This window comes from Aricia agestis, chromosome 19 (genome assembly GCF_905147365.1).
Source record: "Aricia agestis chromosome 19, ilAriAges1.1, whole genome shotgun sequence".
Taxonomy (NCBI): Eukaryota; Metazoa; Arthropoda; class Insecta; order Lepidoptera; family Lycaenidae; genus Aricia; species Aricia agestis.
In genome coordinates this window covers 8,190,165-8,208,948 of record NC_056424.1, presented here as the reverse complement: position 1 = coordinate 8,208,948, position 18,784 = coordinate 8,190,165, and the positions used below count along the sequence as shown (strand labels likewise).

Sequence of the window (18,784 nt, the reverse complement as noted above, 5' to 3'; positions counted from 1 at the left end):
TTTATTTAAGACTGGGCATTCTCGACAAACTTTGCGCTCGATCGGTCCCGAAAGTTTGCGACTTTTAAATATTACAGGACAAGGAAAAGGACCTTTTCGACTGCTTTGATTTATATTTCCACGTTTAATTCGCATGAAAATTTGTTTATTGATTGCATGCGATTAACGTCGCTGATAACTGATTTTCATGTCTAGTCGAGCATCAACTTTGTCGATAAGTGAAATTGATTATATTAGTGGGAGTTGAATTCTGATATCGACAAAGTCCTTTGATTCGAAAGATTGATAGTTATTCAACCTAGTATTTTTCTACTAAAGTTTCTGGGTGACTTAAATAAAACTACACAGTTAAAAACAATAAAATAGATTTTCATTTATTGTGAGACGAAAAATACAACAATGGGACTTATTACCTAGATGGTTAGTGGCCTGTCATGTCAAAACAATCGTTTATTACGGACGACGTGCGCCCACCACAGTAGACTCCTAAATATGTCTTTCATCGGAAAACTCGTGGTACTTAAACGAAACGAAAATAGCAATATACACAAAACTCCGCACGCCCTCAACTATTCACATAAACCATTACTAATAATATTAACATGTGAAAGTCAATTCATTTCCAACTAGTTTCAAAAAGGCTTTATCGATTCGAAGCTAATACTTGATTACTTACAAGATTGTAATATCGTGGTCGTGCCACGTCCGCGCGTCCGTCCGTCCGTCCGTCCGTCCGGGCGGACCGCGACGCCGCGCCCCGGACGTCACAAAATAAAACGTAACAACTCTCAATACCGCTACTATGAAACGTTCTATACAAAATTGAACATCGCCGAATCGCTAAATCGTTCTCATTTTATCATTATTTATTATTACTAAAGCGAGCGCGCGCGGCGCTCGAGTCGCCCGTCGCGGCCTGCGAGTACACGTCTTATCATATTAGTCGAAAATGCCACTGCTGCGACCTACGTCGCCTACCGCGCGCGTCGCGGCCCCCGGCCCCCCGCGACCCCCCGCGACTCCCGCCGGCGACCGCGACCGCATACAGCTCGGAGACAAAAAATTCCAAAATCAAAATCGTTACATCGTAGACTATATTCTGTTTAATAAACTCGAAGTATTTATCAATAATCAATAAGTACATTATAATAATTGAATAATTAGTATTTTGTTTCATAAGAGACTAGCATTACAAATAAATACCTTCAGATATACAATTTAATGTTTACTTCTATTTAAACATTTGAAGATGTCAGAAGTGGAGCTCGCGGGGCGCGCGCGCGGGCCGGGCCGGCGCGCACCCCCGCCGGCTAGCTCCGAGATATGACTTAAATGTATACTTAGATTTAGGGGAAAAGGTCGTAAAAACAAAAAGTTACTGAAATTTATAACAAACGACTTAACTAATACTCAATACGCGGGGGGTGCGCGGCGCGGGGGCGGCGCCCCGCGGCAGGCGACAATGTACAGGAGGAGGCCCGCCCGCGCCGCGCCCCCCGGCCGATACAAAACATTTCATTCCGTGCGAGATGACCCGACGCTACGCGAAAATGTATATTCAAAAACACACGTCCACTCGCTCGTCCTCGCGCTTAAGTACTAAAATTAATAATATTTGTTCAACAGACGCGTATCGCGCGTATCGTAATAAAATATTTTCAAAACAATCGAATAATTAAACACACTAGTTAACAATAGGTGATGCGGCGGCGGCGGCGTTACACGGCGGTCTCGGTGTGGCTGTGCGAGGACAGGCGCTCGACGTCGAGCTCGGGCGGCGCCAGCTCGCCGTAGTCCACGCTGGCGTTGGCCGAGTACCGCTTGCTGAGCGCCGTCTGCTTGCGGAGCGCCTCCGCCAGCGCCGCGTCCGCCAGCGAGCCGCGCGAGTCCAGCCCCTGCCGGAACGCGTTCACGACGCGGATCTGCGCAGACGCCGCCGTCACTACCCGCCCCCGCCGCGCCCCGGCCCCCGCCACGCCCCCACGCACCCCCACACGCCGGCCCCGCCCGGCTGCTACACGACTGTCGTATGTCACCCGCCGGACCTCACACTGGACTAGTACCCGCGTCTTCGCACCGCCCGGGCCTCGGTGATATCATTAAACTTATATTTAATACTTCAAGTCGAGTGTGATGTGCCGCGGCTACGTTTAAACCTCGATAACGATCTTCGAATTAATTTTAACTATCCTCTACTGTAACCTAGTTACATAAGTTATATTATCACCTAATTTATTCTATGTTTATATTAATTTTGAAAAGTTTATAGTCATCTACGTCAATTTTTAAACTAGTTTTCTAAATTACGCGAGGATTTTGATACCAAAAATATAGTAACATACATAGTGAAGTCGTGTAGCACCGAAGCGAAATATCGATAACAGGTGAACCCAAACTTATTTGCTAGTTTTTAGCGGAACCCTCATTTAGATTATCCTATGATACGCAATCTATGATACAAAGTGTAATGGTGAGATATGATGATGACTGATGAGATTTTTCAAGCAATGCGCCGCTAAAAACTAGCTTTTCTTTTGAAGTTTTTCAAAAAGTTGGGGATCACCTCGAAGAACATTGCTGAAGAATGCATTCACACGTGAAATTAAGAAGTGAAGTGTGACGCAACGGGCCGGACGCGCAGCGGGCCGGAGCGGCGGGGGTCGGGTACCCTTTGATCTCATTTAACATCGGGAAACTTATTATCTGAGATACAAAAAGTGTTCGCCGTGGTGGCTAAATACATATTCCATAAAAACATTAATGAAAGCACACCGAGCTCAAAAAGGCGGCAAGCGTTAGGTTTCGAAATTCCAGTCACAGGTGTCAGTGCGGGGTCGTCCCCGGCGCCCGTGTCGTGTCACTCATGCCATGCAGTGTCCCTCTGAATACGGACGCGTCGTGTCCCGTGTCCATGCAGCTGTGACTGTATTTGACCTGCCAAGCTCTAACACCGTCCTCGACAGCGAAGCTACCTCCGTCTCCCGGCGCGGAACTAACATCTAGAAGCTTCTCGATGGTGATGAAAGCGTCCATGACGAGCCCCCTTTCGATCTCGAGTGCAAGTATGAGGCAACAAAATATACGTCTACCGCTAGCCCATGAGAATGATTTCGACGTGATTAGACTCGCTCCTACTTCTATCGTGTGCCTTATTAGAGAAGAAAATTTAAGCTATCTTTATCTTAAAAATTTGTAACTTTTAAAAATCTACTAGAAATCTACTTAAGATAATGAGGAGATCCTATCTTTGGAAGAATAATCTTATTTACATCTCCGCTCGTGTATTTAGTATCAAAAGCAATTCCTCTCGTGAGTTAACATTGAAAAACTTCAATTCCAACATGAGGCACAATCAAATCGTATTGCACGTTGGTTAGGAATTGTGTAAATAATTTTGCAAACACCAAAAAGACCGTCGAATTAAAACATGCAGGATTCATGCGAGATGATGAACATGCGAGTCGGGCCGGGCCGGCAGCCGCCCGGGGTCCAGGACATCGCGAGGACACCGCGCGGCCGCCGGCCCGGACAAGCAACAGAACAGTAGAACGAGTCGTAAGTGGAGTACAGTAAACAGTAAACATAAAACAGGACAAAAGTAAAACTGAACGTAGACGTGAGAGGCTTTGGTTTATATCTTACAGCTTGATCGGTAGATGTCTTGCTGTAGGGCACAGGAATCAAGCGCTCTTGTAACTCGCCACCTATGACCTTCCGTGTGCAATTGGGATTCATGGAAAAGAAAATAAAAACAAGAACATGAAGTAAAGAGATCCATCACAGACGTACGCTCGTGCGCACACACCCGCGTCGACCGCTGTTCCCGAACTGATTGAACGTACACGAACATAAATAAAAATAACAGAAACGGTTAACATAATAGGGGAATAGCGATCGAATGTGATGTTCACAGATCTCGGGGACCGAAGCGTGCCGCGCTAAGCGAGACAGATGTAGGAAAGAGACAAATTATAAATAGAGTAGGTAAAGAAATATAATCGCAGGGTATCCTACACCTTAACAAGCACATTCATGGTGTGTGCACTTAAACTATTTAACACTTTCCATCCAGGGCTCCGTATCTTTCGACGTGGTTACATATCGACACAGTCGTCGTCGGACGATGTACATAGCGTTTGTCTGCGTGTGAAGCTTCACATATATTCGTCGTCGCCGTGTGCGTGTGTGTGTATTCGGTCCCTCCCTCGTCCATGCGATATTTGCAAAGCACATATATTTTTACGATCGCTCACATACTAGATCCATTTCGATTTTAGAGTAGTTTAAATCTAAAACTAAAATAGAGAAGCGTATGAGTAGTGATGGGCGAGTAATGCGGTTGATGTATCGATATCGAGTCCTACTGATGCTCGTCGACTCGTCCACCGCACGTAACTAGAAAGTAAAATACAGCGATACGAGTTACGTGCGACCGAGTTGTCGACGATGATACCGAACTACCGGAGCTACGAGCTATCGATAATCGATATTTCGAGCACATTACTACCGAATGAGGACGTCTAACACGTATCTACCTTTACATACAAAGCGTGGAGAAGGATATACACTATACAGTGAACTCGCGCGCCGCGGCCACTGACGCATGCTAGTCGCTACGGTGAGTCTAGTTGCGAAGCGGTCTAACATCGAGACGACAACCAAGGCGCCGCCGGACGCGGGGCCCGGCGCGCGCCCACACGGAACAAAAAACTCCAAACGATTTTTACCTTAATTATGTAGCTCCAAAGGGACGCGAGGGTGAAATGAAAGTTACTTTGGAGTATAGATACTTTATTACTAGTATTAGGAGACAAAAAAGCGGTATAAAGTCTGTTATACCAATATACGAGTCCATGCTCCGTGTAGTCTATGTGGCGTGTACGAAACACTATAGTGAGCGTCCGATAAGACGTCCGACAAAGTTGAACTTCGATCATTCGTTACCTAACTTTAGCACTATATTTTAGAATAACATTTTTAAATCTACGTTTTAGCAGGCAATTTTCTACACCGAGTGCATTATATAGTGAATTTATCAAAAAACTTATTTATCCTAGAGTATAAATATTAGAAATTTGAACCTGAACGCACGTTGATATTTAAATTTGCTTGTGAATGTAAAGAAAACAAAATCGGGAAGACCAGGTCGGTGTGTCCGGGTGGATGTATGTTGATGGCTGTTCACTATTACAGCTGTGACTACTACATGCTACTTGTTATAACATCAAACACTGACTCAATATGAACATAATAAGTAAACAAAATATCTGTTGGGAGGGCAGAACCATAATGCTACGATGATAATTTCATTTTAAGATTCCTTCTCTAATATTTGAATAATTTACATTTGTATTAATTTAAAAGAGATGGAGGATCTTTGCTCCTCTAGAAGGTGGCAAAGACATATCACTTTACAATCTATATGCTAATTTCTACTATGATTAGTGAAATGTCAGGAACAAGCCAAGATTTGCCGTTTGGCCTAAGCGAACTAGCAAATGAGTTGTCGACTACAACACTCGTCTACAGCTACTTCTTATATGTAAGTTTTGTGGTGGAGTTAAATGAAAATCTGGCATTATAGTTCTGAGCTCCCCGAGTTTTCTGCCGTAACCAGAGTAGGGACAGTCACATCGACAGTCACATCGTCATAACACAAGCGGTCTGTGCTACATGCGCCGATGATCAGAATTTACTCTGAAACACACACTAACACAACTACATACTGACAGACAGAGTACATACATATAAAACAAAACAAGCAAATTTAATTATCGTCAACCTAACTCAGTAAAGCACTTGATTAATCCACTTTTTAAACATGGCACATTATATATTTTTATTATTTTGCATTATTTTTTTCGACCAGTAAATATATAAAATATATCTTTATATACAAAAAACGACGATTATACTCCTTTAAGGAAACGCTTTATAAATCGGGCTACTCGAGTTTTTAAAGAGACTACATATATTCGATCTAAAAGTGCACCATAGATTTTAATCTATAATTTATATAATTTGCAGACTAATATTTTACTTAATAGTATTATTTAGTAAGTCATTTCGAAGTCTTAAACCCTATATATTTTCTTTTTACGGATATACATTCAAAATTGGAACAAAAGTTTTTGGCAGTTGTCGAAACGCGGCAAAAGCTGGAACGCGGGAACTTTTTCGCGGGTTTTTTAATGTCATAACTTTTGTTTATGGTCAGTTTCGTTTTTAATCGTCGCTCTGATGCGACTGCGGGCTGAGGGCGGGCAGGGAGCTGCCGCCAGATTGCACGCTGATCCTCCGGTGCTCCGCCAAATAATTATTGACAAATATCCTGCGACCGGCCAAAATGTCCGCTTTTTGCTGTAAAACAATGACGTACGCGTCAGTTGGCGCGCAACGCACGACTCTCGCGGGTACTATACGCACTAAACTGTGTTGCTAATAGAAAAATAGATTGATTGCGAGGCATTCTAAAACCAAGAATTAAAGAAATCTATTTCGGACAATAGACTTCTTTGCGACTGGAAGCCCCAAGTTTGCGACGTCGCCCGTCGTCTCGACGCGGCCGTCCTTTTGGTCGGATTGGTTTTAGAACTCCGATTCTACGAAGGAAGTAGGTAAAGTAGAAGTTTTAGTAGATTTTAGCATATCCATTAGATACTATGTGCCTAAAAACTAGGAAAGGGTCATTCTCTAGCGCGGGCGGGGTAATCGGGCATCCAGCAATAAAAAAATAAGTATGAAAGATTTAAAAGATACCGAGTGATAACTATTTCTACGATTGAAAAAATATAAAAAATCCAGTATGTGAGCTATGTCGCGGCGTATTTGAATTTGGAAGCGTCTTCGAGGTTAAATAAAATATCCGTGTTGAAATAAATACTTTTATTAAAATGAGTTTTTAAACTAATGTTTATGCCGGTTAAGTATGTAAGTAGTATTTAAAACTAAAATATAAGTAACAAAAAAGCAGTAAGACAAAGAAAATAACTTCATAAGAAAATAAGTACTCACACAACCGAGTCAACGATAAAAATAAAAAATACAAACACCTTTATGTTTTATGGTTTGATGCTTATTTTCTATTTATTGTGTAAATTTAGGTGGAGATATTATATTCTTTTCGTTTTAAACATTCGCTTATACACTAGAGTTAGAGGTTTGGTAGTTTCGAGAAGCTGAACTTATTCAAAATTCGAAGTTTATTAAAGCAAATCTAGCGTTTTAAAATACTTAATAAATAAAAGAAGCATTAAAGATCAAATCAAATGACAACGCTACCAAACATCTAATAAAAATAACACCTTGTGCATACTCACAGACATCTGTATACATGCAAACGCTGTAACATAAGCATGATCACACATATACATGCGAAGCAAAATTAATAAAAAAAAAAACAACACTAGACCAAAAATTTAGTAACATCTCAAATTGATACTCTGTACTTACAATCTAACAGCCGCCATTTTGTCGACACGTGCGTGCCACAAAATGGCCGCTCGGTTGTTCACCTTACAATAAGTAAACGTCATAACGCTACCCTACTCGTGAGCGATACTGTGTTATCGTACTTAGACGGTAAGGTCGTAAATCGTTAAGCCAGAGTGTATGTACCGAGGACATACAACGTGCAACACGGGTCTCATGCTCTACTGAACTGTACTGTAGTGTACCTACTTCAGCACTGGGGCGGGCGGCTTCCTGCGAAGCCTACTCGACTCAGACCTACACTTACCGTTAACATCTGAAATAGAGCGTTCTTACTGAGACTGGCGCCCAATACGACGCGACTGCACAGCTAGTGCTAGTGCTAGTCGCTCACACTCGACTCATACATCGACAGGGTGAGTCCATTCATACTGAACTTCAGGTAGACATGGCTATAATAGATATTACAAATCGTTCTCTATGTATATCTCGACTAAAATAACGTATCGTATCTGTAGGTCTAATTGTATCCCTGTTATAGGCAGAAACGGGTTAAAGTGGTCCCAAAATTTACTATGAAACAAAACACGAAAGCCGTTATCGAGTCGTTCTCGTAAATTCCATCCGCTTCGACTACCTACACGGTAAAAGGTGCGAAAGAGATAAAAGTTTTACAAAGTGTATAGGCGCTAGGTATATCGATAAAAGCTAGGGCTCATAAGATAGAGGTACAATTCCAAAGATATAAGATTTATAAAATAGTAGTTCTCCGATATACAAACAGCAGGTCGAGAAACGTCCTAATTATTTACAATATATCCATGAACTGAAGCGTTCCACGCGTACGTTATACATTCGAGCGGCCGGGTCGCTCGCTAGGCGACACTCGGTCGACGCGTTAAACTCTCGAACGGGTAATATGAAACATCGCAGGCACGTTGGTCGGAGCCTCCCACCGGGCCTCCGTCTACACATACTTTATTGCTATCGACTAACTACATCTAAAAATTTAACACTTAATCAAATTTACGATATTCGACGATCCGTCGTCCGAAACGGAGAAACCGCGACAAGCGATCGAGATTGCGCAGGGAGATTTTAAGTACGAATTGCGCGCGGGCGCGTCGCAAACAAACAAAACGAAAGGTGCCCCCGTGCGACGTCAGCGCGGGGGCGGGTACAGTGGCGTGTGTGCGTGTCGCGGCGTGCGTGTGCGTTCAGAATATGGTGGTCTCGGTGCGTGCGGGGCCGTCGTCGTCGATGTAGGCGATGTCCTGCGGGGGCGCGCGCAGCCGCGAGCGGAGCCCGGCCGCGCTGTGCGCCGACAGTCGCTCCTCGAGGTCCTCGAGCGTCGACTTGAACGCGCGCACCACGCGGAGCTGCAACCAACACAACCTCTGACGCCCCGCCCCGCGCCCTCGCCCCTCGCCGCCGCCGTCACATCCTCGCCGCGCCATTCGCGCCCTCGCGCCCCCCGCGACCCTACCGAGTGTGGTGTGGATGTTCTCTGGCCGAGCGCAGCCCGTATTCAGAGTGTGGCGTCCGTTCTATCGCTACGCATGCAGAGACCTGTGCCGCGCGACGACTAGAGCTAACGAATGACCCGGGACGACCCGTGCGGGAGGCCATGCACACAGCTAAACAAAAAGTGCTAGCGACCACCGGGAGATCCGAGGACCTCGGCGGCGGGGACTCTAGATGAGGTACGAAGCGGAGAGGTCGGCCCATGGGGAGGTGCTCGGGAGGGGAGGACGGTGCCGAGCGCCACTCCGGCCGCAAACCGAGATGCAAACAAACGAACGGAAACTAGGGGACGCTGTCGGGAAGTCATCGACACTAGTCGGGGTCGAGCGGGTCTCCGGGGAGACGGTCCCGAGGGTTCTAAAATTTCAACAAAAACAAGTCCAGGGTCGAGCTCCCCCTCGCGATTAATGAGAGCACACAGCGAAAAGACAGAGAGACAGTGTCGAAAAACTTGCCGCAAGCTCGTTGCGGGATGACACTAATCACGCTAGAGTCTAGGGAGACTAGTCCTAGGGTGCAGGGAGGGGAAGCTAGTGGCTAGGGGGACTAGGGGGAGGTTCGCTAGGGGTGGGTGTACCGTGAGCGTCCGTCGCCGCATGCGCGCCGCCGTGCGCCGCGCCCGCCACTACACCTCGGTCTCCAGCACCGGCCGCGGCTGCCAACAACACCTCTCTACGACGCGCGGCTCGCCCCATTCGACACCGTCCTACGTGCGCACGCAGCCCCAGCTTTACAACCTCGCCAGATATGCTCGACTCGCTGACGTCATCTAGGCGCTCCTACCGCTAGGGTCTACCGCTCGCGTGTTAGACGCTCCGTTATAGGCCGGAAGTTAGTCAAATTAAGACAAAATAAAGGTTCAACACAAAATAAAGGGGGGTCTCGAGATGACGTCAGAGCGTTCGAGTGAGGGTACCCTCGTATCTGTCGTTCCAAGCAGGCCAACACGGAGTAAGACATTAAATATACATATAATAATATACTGTATAGGTGTCTGTACATGGAAGTCGATGGGAGATGTCGTTAGACACGAGGATGCCGTCGGTCCGTCCGTCCGTCCGTGGAGATGGCACCGGCTTATCACAGTCGAGTGCGGCCAGGCCGGCCGGGGACCGACACGTGCGGAAGGCGGTCGGGTAGTGTTCGGTGTTCGATGTATGCGGCCCTGAGGCTCGTGTCGGTGATATATGACCGGGTGCCAAACCAAACAGATAGACAAAATAAACTAAAACAAAATGAGAAGCTAAAACTAAATGGGAGATCGAGTCGAGGCCGCCGCTACCTGCGAGTCGAGACTGGCTAAGTGGGCGAGTGGCTACTCCTACTCGACGCCGGGACTCCTGCTGCCGCGTGACGTCACACTCGTGTCCTCTTTACGCTATACGACAATTCCGGCTATCGTCGCGCGTTTGTCGCGCGCTCGCAATGGGTTTTAGAGATGTTTAGCGTACCACTACCATGCCATGTTAGTCCGATTAGGAGCCGAGGTGGATCATTGGGGGGTCGACTCTCCGATCGGCCGGAACGCGATCGGAGCGTCGACGTTTAAGCTTGAACAGTATCACTTCAGTATCATCGGGTATCGTTCGAGGCTCGTTAGTACTACACAGTATACTCACCGTCTGCACCGGCGTCAACACAAAACATACATACGGACTACGACAAGCCTAACGGTATACGCAAAATAACACAATTAAGGCAATCTTCCAAGGCAAGGCAGACTACTGAGTACCCGTCGCAGTTTGACGCTTACCCCACCTCCTGACATACCGCGACGCGACGGGCCGACGTACACAAAACGGAACAAAAAATAACAAAACAAACAAAAACCAAATGAAAAATAAACACAAAAAACACTGACAATACAACGGCAAAGGATAGGTGACGGCCGGTTAGAGTTAGTTTCGAGCACGCGGCATGCTCCGTGTCATAGAAAACTCCACTCCACACTCAAATAAACGTTCCCGAGCAGTAACTGAACACAATCCGGTACAAAAATAACACATTAAAATAATTAAAAACAGTGGACAAAATATACGGAAATTATATGTTACTGCGTCCGCGGGTTAGTTCCGTGCGCGTGCGCCGTGCGCGTGCGCGCTCGAGCAGGGACTGTAGCGAGGATGTAACGGGGCGAATCACAAGCAAAAAAAAAACACTATCGTAAAAACTAAAAATAAAAAACAGACAAAAAAACTCTAATTAAAAAAATCAAACAGTCAGTATGACTAAATAAAAGATAGATAAAGAGATTCGATACGTTGTGGTACATGTACAGTATGGGTAGTCATAGCGACTGTTTGAGGTCGAGGGATAAGTAGCCTAGATAACGCATGCCAATAGGTGGGTACGGGTGGGGCGTTATTAAATAAAATCATCGAGTAACAACTTTCGGAAGCGCCAGACTGTCCGCATGCAGTTACGATGTACTACGTGTAGCGACTGGTTTTATGACACGCAGTACGGAAATAGATAGACTAGATAAAGATAGAAGTCAGATTCGGGTGGATGTCATGAAACCAGGTACTATAAGAAAAAAACTAGCGCGCCCGGTCGCAGATTTCTCGCAGTTTTATGCAACGGATAAAAGATACGCCGAAATATGCGACCGCACGCCGTCTACTGTTAAATGGACGAAAATAATATAGCATTCTACTCGTTACTCTGTGTAGTGTTTCTCTGTGTAGGTACGAAATAAATTTAGAAGGAACGATCGGGAAATCAAAATCAATCAGAATCGAAAGTAAAATCAAACAAAAATAAACGAAATTAATATATGATTCTCATCAAGTTTTGAATTTTTCATTTTAGTGTTATCGAACTGTGAATAACCCGGCTTTTCGTAACGTAAATCGTATGATGTGTATGGAACGGAACTATTAATACAGCGCGCATGGATGCATTTGATAATAGTGTTGCTTCTGTATGCAGCGGTAAAAAAGAGTATATAATGGACAAAATACATCGATAACTTAGCGTAGGATGCCCAAAGAATCCGCAGTGTTGACCTGTTGACTTTCATGTGATTTTAAGTTTTCTGTAAACTAAGACTTATCCCTCTTTGTTTAAGGTACAAATTAATTTGCCACTTCTATACTAACGGCAACTTTTGAAAGGAACTAATCTACGTGACTTTTAAATACGCTTTTTCAGTCTTTTAACACAGCCTTTGATATATTCAAGCTGAAGCTGCTTGCAAAAAAGCAGTAAGGTGCAAGAAAATGTTAAAATAAATAAATGACGCTGTTTTTGCAAGAAACTTTCAGCTCGACCTAGTAACTTTTATTTTGATAAAAATTTACAAATACCCACATTTATGTCCAATCGAAGATTGTTTTAATTTTTGCTATTTTATAGAATTCTTAAGTAACACATAGGTTATATTAGGATTTCATAAAACTATATTATATTATAGAGTTATACATCCAGTAATCAAAATCAAAACAATCTTCGATTATAATCCAATCGTATCCAAATCCAACATTGAATTTCAAATCCCCCCCTCAACATTGCTCCCTAAGGATAGACACGTGCAAATCGTAGAAGAATAGAAAAAAAAACCTGAAAAGAAAAAAATATTAGTCGCTACCTACTTATCTACCAGCTACTTAGATCGAAATTGAGGTCAAAGCTATCGTCTTTCGAAGCGAGACCCAAATTCAAAAACTCATTCATAATCGCATTACGCTTATTTTAGTTAAAATATCTACTAAAATATTTTCATCAAAAATTTCAACTAAAACAGGCATGTGAATTACGAATAAGAGGGTAGATGAGAAAAAGCAATTTGCACGCGTCCATCCGTTTACCTCAACCCTTTGGCCCCAATTTGGCCCCTGGACACAGTTGGCCCCGTCATACCTGAGTCTGGAGGCGCGTGAGGCCCCTGATCCACAGGATCTGGCCCGCGCGGGGCTTCTTGTCGAGGTCGGAGTCGTAGTCGGGGCCCGGCTGGATCGTTTCGGGGTCGGGCTGGCCTCGGCCCCATCTGAAGCGGTTTTAGGGCGAAATTTAAAAATGGAACATTTCAGTTTAATTTTAAATTGTTTTTTTTTTTCAAAGTTCAAAAAGATATCATAATATATCGAGAAATATATCGATTATTTTAATTTTTACTTTTTTCAAGACAATAATATTATAATAATAGTATCAACTATATAATTAAATGGCTATGAAAGTGACCTAATGATATTTAGTAAGAGTATTTATACGGATAGGGAATGAAACTTTAAATTAATGGCACAATGGGTTTGTGAAGCAATCTTTAAATTCACAACAAACGCCATATCAAAATTGATAAGCAATTTAACAAATCTAAGCTTCAAGTGTACAAAATACTTTGTCATATTGTTCTTATCATCAAATTCAACTATATAGTCAGTTCCTTACTAATAAAACATTTACCCAACGTATTATAGAAAGAAGTTGTCTGCCTGTCATGGTTTTTGTTAACATATCAGATAAAGATAACAACCTTATACAAGTAATCCGTAGTGTAAATACTTTTATTAGCACGGAAATAGTACAAAATGTAAAAACTTAAACAGGATTCTTTTTTCTTGATGTTTAAGTATTATATCGATAGACAGCTAAACAAAACGTGACCGAGACTTCATTTCCCGTTAAAAATAAGCTGTGTGCGAAGGCATTCATAGGACCACACAAGCAGGGCTCTACAAAGACATTTACACACATCCGAATACTATAAAATTTTGGAATCCATAGAAACTATACACCGGAAAAGTTTGATCTAAGGGCCGCGACACAAAAACACGATACGACGTCGTATTGCACCACGACGCGGCGTCGTGCCGTATATCGTGGCACGTCACGATGTCGCGTCGTAGTTTTTTTGTCGTGGTACGACACGACGTCGTATCGTGTTTTTGTGTCCAGGCCATTACGGGGGCATACGACCGCGACCGACAGAAGTTCAAATAAAATGCCTCTTTATGAACTAGGCTATTGGTTTCATTTTCTACCCACATTGGTCTACCCACCCAAGCCGCCACTACTTTTTAGTGGTGAAGAGCGAAATGAAACCTTATAGTTTATGAAGTGGCATTTTATTTAAATTATTATCGTCATCATAAAGCCACCTCAACTATGGAATCCATAGAAATTGCATCGGACGTGTGTCACTGCCTTAGATTCCCAAGAAACATTTGGGAGTTCTGTAAAACTTAAATCAAAATAAAACCTCGTTGGCTCTCGACCGATGATAATGCGTATTTCGCAACCGGTACACCTATACGTATGTTACATGTTAATATATACTTATAATATGGTTTTATGTATACAGTGAATTATGAAATATACACATTACTATACAATATAATATACCCTACCCTTCTCAACATATTTTGTACAGTGTAAAGAGTTAGAAATACACAATATAAGATATTTAAAGTACTTTAAAAAGATGAGTGATTTAAAACTTAATCAGTAATCTATGAACGTAAATTTCTATGTTCTTTCTAGTTTAGTATAAATAATAGGTATTTAGATTAAACAAGAAAGATTATGTCACAATTTACATTCTCGCGTTGCCCACTTCACTGCCTCACAGGGCAGGTAAACGGCCCATAAGGCTGACCCCACATCAGGCGTGCGCGTTTCTCGGGCGCACTGCATATAGGCGTCGCGCTCGCGGCGTTCTCTCACTCACACGCCCAAGAACGCGCACGCCTAATGAGGGGGACAACTAAGGTCCCTTCCACACGACGTTTTTTTACGCTCGTTCGTATCGATACGAATGCATGTTGAACGCTCAGCAAACGCAAGGAAGCCGACACGTTTTAACCTTTACACACGATCCTATTTTTGTATCGATGCAAACGCCACGTTTTTCGAACGCAACGCAATGTGTTTGTATCGCATTTATATCGCGTTGTGTATCGATCAGCGCCGCTTTTGACACAGTAAAGTGCGTTTCAATAGCGTCCAACTTGCGTCTGTATCGATACAAACACGCGTTACCTTTGCGTCAAAAAACGTGTAATATTTGCCAAAACGCAATGAAAACGCGCATCAGAAACACGCGTCGTCAGTGCGCAACAAATATCGTCGTCTGGAAGGGCCCTAGGAAATACCTATTTCATGTTTACCCTTATATTAACTGTAATGTTCGAGAGTACTCACGAAAGCTTCTTGGGTATCTTGCGCGTGGGTATGGAGGTGACGAGCTGTCCCCACACGAGCGTCCCGGCGCCGAAGAACAGGCACCACAGCCACTGGTCCACGCTCAGCCCCGCCGTGCTGAACGCCATACCGCCGAACTGGATTATTATCACCTGAAACCCATGGCAAATGGGTGTTATGGTCTTGACGAAGATCGACGTCGACGTTATCAAGACTGAATTTTTTAAGAGCCAAGACTGAATTTTTTAAAGAGCCTATGCTGTCCCTCTGCTGGGCAAAGGCCTCCCCCAAGGCTTTCCATTTCTCTCGATCTAAGGCCACCGCGGTAGGCCAACATGGCTCATAGCGCCAAACTTTTTCGCCAATATTATTCTCTTATTATTCATTTTCAAAAGAGAAAGAGAGTGAAATATACTTTCTCTCTCTCTTATCTCTCCCTCTGTCTTTAACCCATTCCCTCTTCTCTCTCACCTGCGAGAGCGCCGTGCCGATCCATATCGAGTAGAATATCGGGTTAGTGAACAGCCCCTCGAACACGTTTCGCTGGCCGTGTATCTTGCGCGCGTTGATCTCGTTGAACAACGTCATCATGACGAAAGTGTTAAAGATGATGGTGAAGTGCTGTGTCGGCTCCGCGCCGACCTCCTGGTAGCGGCCCGACGGGATGTTCAGTATGCGGTCACCTGTTTATAGATAAAGGTGTTATTTAAAAAAAAAAGATAACTTGCATACCCCCTTACTAATAATGATTTAATCGAATAATTAAAAATTATAATACATGCTTATCTTTGTGCGGTACATTGGAAACGTCACATAATGGCCTGTATTCATTTTGATTAGTAATAAGTGCAAGTGATTATTGCAGGTGATTACTAGCCTTTGTAAATAATTAATAAGAAGAAAGAACCACTATATTGTGTAAACTATATAAATGATGTCTGGTGTTCCCTCTTGGTGTCAACAGAGTGTATCATAAGCAAAATGACCAATGATGCTTACGTCGTCATATTCACGTGGAAGTGAAAAATAACAAGTAACTATAGATCTACTAGCTGACCCGGCAAACGTTGTTCTGCCATATAATTTCTAGTATCAATAAAAAGTAGATAAAACCTATAAGTACTTAACAAATGTAAATACACACATTACAATAGGTTGAACCGTTTTGGAGGAGTTCGCGCACAAACACTGTGACACGAGAATTTTATATATCAGATTTACAAACTCACCAACAAACAAGAGTGAGAAGATAATGAACAGTTGGTAGACGGCCTGGCCGAGGATGTTCTTCATCATGGTGCGGGAGATGAGCGGCTTGGTGCGGCCGTACGGTTTGCGCTGCAGCAGGTCCGCCGTGGGCATCTCCGTCGCCAGCGCAAGTGACGCCAGCGTGTCCATGATCAAGTTCACCCATAACATTTGTACCGCCTGTAGACGTGTTTAGTGTTTACTAATTGTATCGAATATTATGATAAAACACGACTATATTTAGCTAAAGTAATAAATAAATACTGTAAGAAAACTGTAAGGAGAAAAGTATTCGTTGGAGGATGTTAAGTAGCTGGAGCGCGTCAAAATTTACAGCGAATTGGAACTGCAGGAACTTCACTGTGGAGTCCGTTGCAGCCCCACTTCGCCATTGACAATTCAAGTCAATTCAATTCGTTTATTTACTATAATAGTGGTAAATACAATAGGTGGTAATGATCATTTTCATAAGAACTAACACTGACGTGAACTTCGTTCACATTGCGTGGTACCTAGATTAACGTGAAGTTAGCGCGAGTTCTCACCTTGAGAGGACTGTCCTGTATCGCACAGGCGCCGATGAAGGCCACAATAACAGCGACAACGTTCACAGTGAGCTGGAACTGGAGGAATTTCGCTATGGAGTCGTACACGTTGCGGCCCCACATGACGGCCTTCACTATCGACGAGAAGTTGTCGTCAGTCAGGATGATGTCAGACGCCTCCTTGGCTACGTCCGTACCGGCGATACCCTGCAGGTAGAAGAGTCAATTAGTTGATACATTATGCATGTAGTAGGAAACGCTTATTTAGTGTAAAATGACAATATGTTGTTAAAGCTTAGTAAATTATGTAATGCATTTAACGTTTGATACGCCGACAAGACAATACTAGACGGAACTATGGACAGGAGACAAAGACTGTGTTGTCAAATAAAAAGTCTTGTGATTTGTTAACTGCGCCTGCGTTTATCACTAATCATTTAATCTAGACAGGTCATTTCTTTCACAAACACGAAAGACCGAGCCAACACTCACCATAGCGAATCCGACATCGGCCTTCTTGAGCGCGGGTCCGTCGTTGGTGCCGTCACCCGTCACAGCCACGACCTCACGCGTGTCAAACGCCTTGGATTCTATCATGCCCTTCACCAGTGTATACTTGTCCGTCGGCGACGAGCGAGCTAACACGCGGAGTTTCGGCCACACCTTGTCTATTAGGTGTTGTTGCACCTGGGAATTAACACATTAGATATAAAATGTCTTGTGAGAACATGGGTGTGATAAACACATTATTAATAACCCTACACCACAAATCGTCGCTTTTTGCTTTGCTTAAATCAGAGTTGACATTTTTGTGATGTCTTTTTGTGACTAACAACAGAAGAAATCACTCTGCCTTTACTATCATAACACAGAAAGATGGATGACAGATACGGCTTTAGAGAGATCAGGCGTAGAACATGCCGAATCGACGAAGCGGTTTTAAGTGTGATGCCTGTTTGTGTCAATGTTGTACTGTAAGTAAGATACAATACGGAACCCTAAAAAACTAACAACTGCGACGTTTTTTAAGGAAAAAACTTGCGACCGTTGCCGAGAAATAAATAATTATATAAAAAATAAACAGGTATATGATTCCTCACCTCTCCATTAGCGTCCCGGATCCTCGAGTTGAACTCTTTACCCTCGAGTATGAGGAAGTCGTCAGTGGGTTTGAGGATGCCACACTTGACGGCGATGGAGCGCGCCGTGTTCACGTTGTCGCCCGTCACCATGCGGACTGTGATGCCCGCCTTCTGACACTTGCGGATAGCCTCGGGCACCTGGGGGTTAAAGGGTTCAATTTAATGTCGCTATGCATAGGGTTAATTTTGACGTATAAGGCTGCGTTTTCACCAGGGACATTGTATTGCGAGGAATGTGTTTTTTAAGAACCAATAGAATCGCTTCATTGACGTGATCTTGCCATGACACCGCTCAGCGCGGCGATGCTATTGGATCTTCAAAATTCCTCGTAACACATCTCTGGTGGAAACACAGCTCAAGGGAGGACGGCAGGACAAAATTGACCTAAGATTCAGAGTATAATAACTCCTGTCTACTAGGCGACAACTTTGTCATTGGCTGTGCCGTTAATCGTTCAATTTTAAGTTAATATTTTTCTTAACCATTAAGTGATAATTAAGATTAAAATTAAGAGTTTTCTCAGAAAATTCATCAGCTGTTATAATTTGCGAACAGTTAGTTATTTTGGGGTTATAGTATGTCGATCAACATAGTTTTAAATAATTTTGAAATAGTGACTAACCTCAGGTCTGACCGGGTCCTCGATACCGACAACACACAGGCACGTCAGGTTGTTCACTATATTGTCCTCGTCGTCCCAGTTCGGCTCTTGGTCTATGTGCACCTAAAAAGAAAATATAAATTAATACTAA

At 43.6% G+C, this 18,784-nt stretch overlaps 1 protein-coding gene across 22 annotated transcripts in view; it reads right to left on the bottom strand.

The window, feature by feature from the left end:
* Window positions 1-348: 348 nt before the first annotated feature.
* The window catches only part of LOC121736845 (plasma membrane calcium-transporting ATPase 3), a 188,316-nt gene continuing 169,880 nt past the window's right edge, over window positions 349-18,784 (bottom strand). For 10 of the 22 annotated variants that reach the window (XM_042128277.1, XM_042128278.1, XM_042128274.1 and 7 more), the window contains 11 exons: window positions 18,655-18,756; window positions 17,990-18,169; window positions 17,382-17,576; window positions 16,890-17,096; window positions 16,326-16,524; window positions 15,568-15,779; window positions 15,097-15,248; window positions 14,156-14,203; window positions 12,817-12,943; window positions 3,643-3,711; window positions 349-1,922 (listed from right to left, as the gene is read on the bottom strand). In XM_042128277.1, coding sequence (XP_041984211.1) covers window positions 1,719-1,922; window positions 3,643-3,711; window positions 12,817-12,943; window positions 14,156-14,203; window positions 15,097-15,248; window positions 15,568-15,779; window positions 16,326-16,524; window positions 16,890-17,096; window positions 17,382-17,576; window positions 17,990-18,169; window positions 18,655-18,756 — 1,695 coding nt within the window. In that variant the 3' untranslated portion in view covers window positions 349-1,718. Of the gene's footprint in view, window positions 1,923-3,642; window positions 3,712-6,870; window positions 8,811-9,532; window positions 9,662-12,816; window positions 12,944-14,155; window positions 14,204-15,096; window positions 15,249-15,567; window positions 15,780-16,325; window positions 16,525-16,889; window positions 17,097-17,381; window positions 17,577-17,989; window positions 18,170-18,654; window positions 18,757-18,784 lie in introns of those variants that run through there. The other 12 variants (XM_042128282.1, XM_042128286.1, XM_042128287.1 and 9 more) reach the window with 7 other exon arrangements.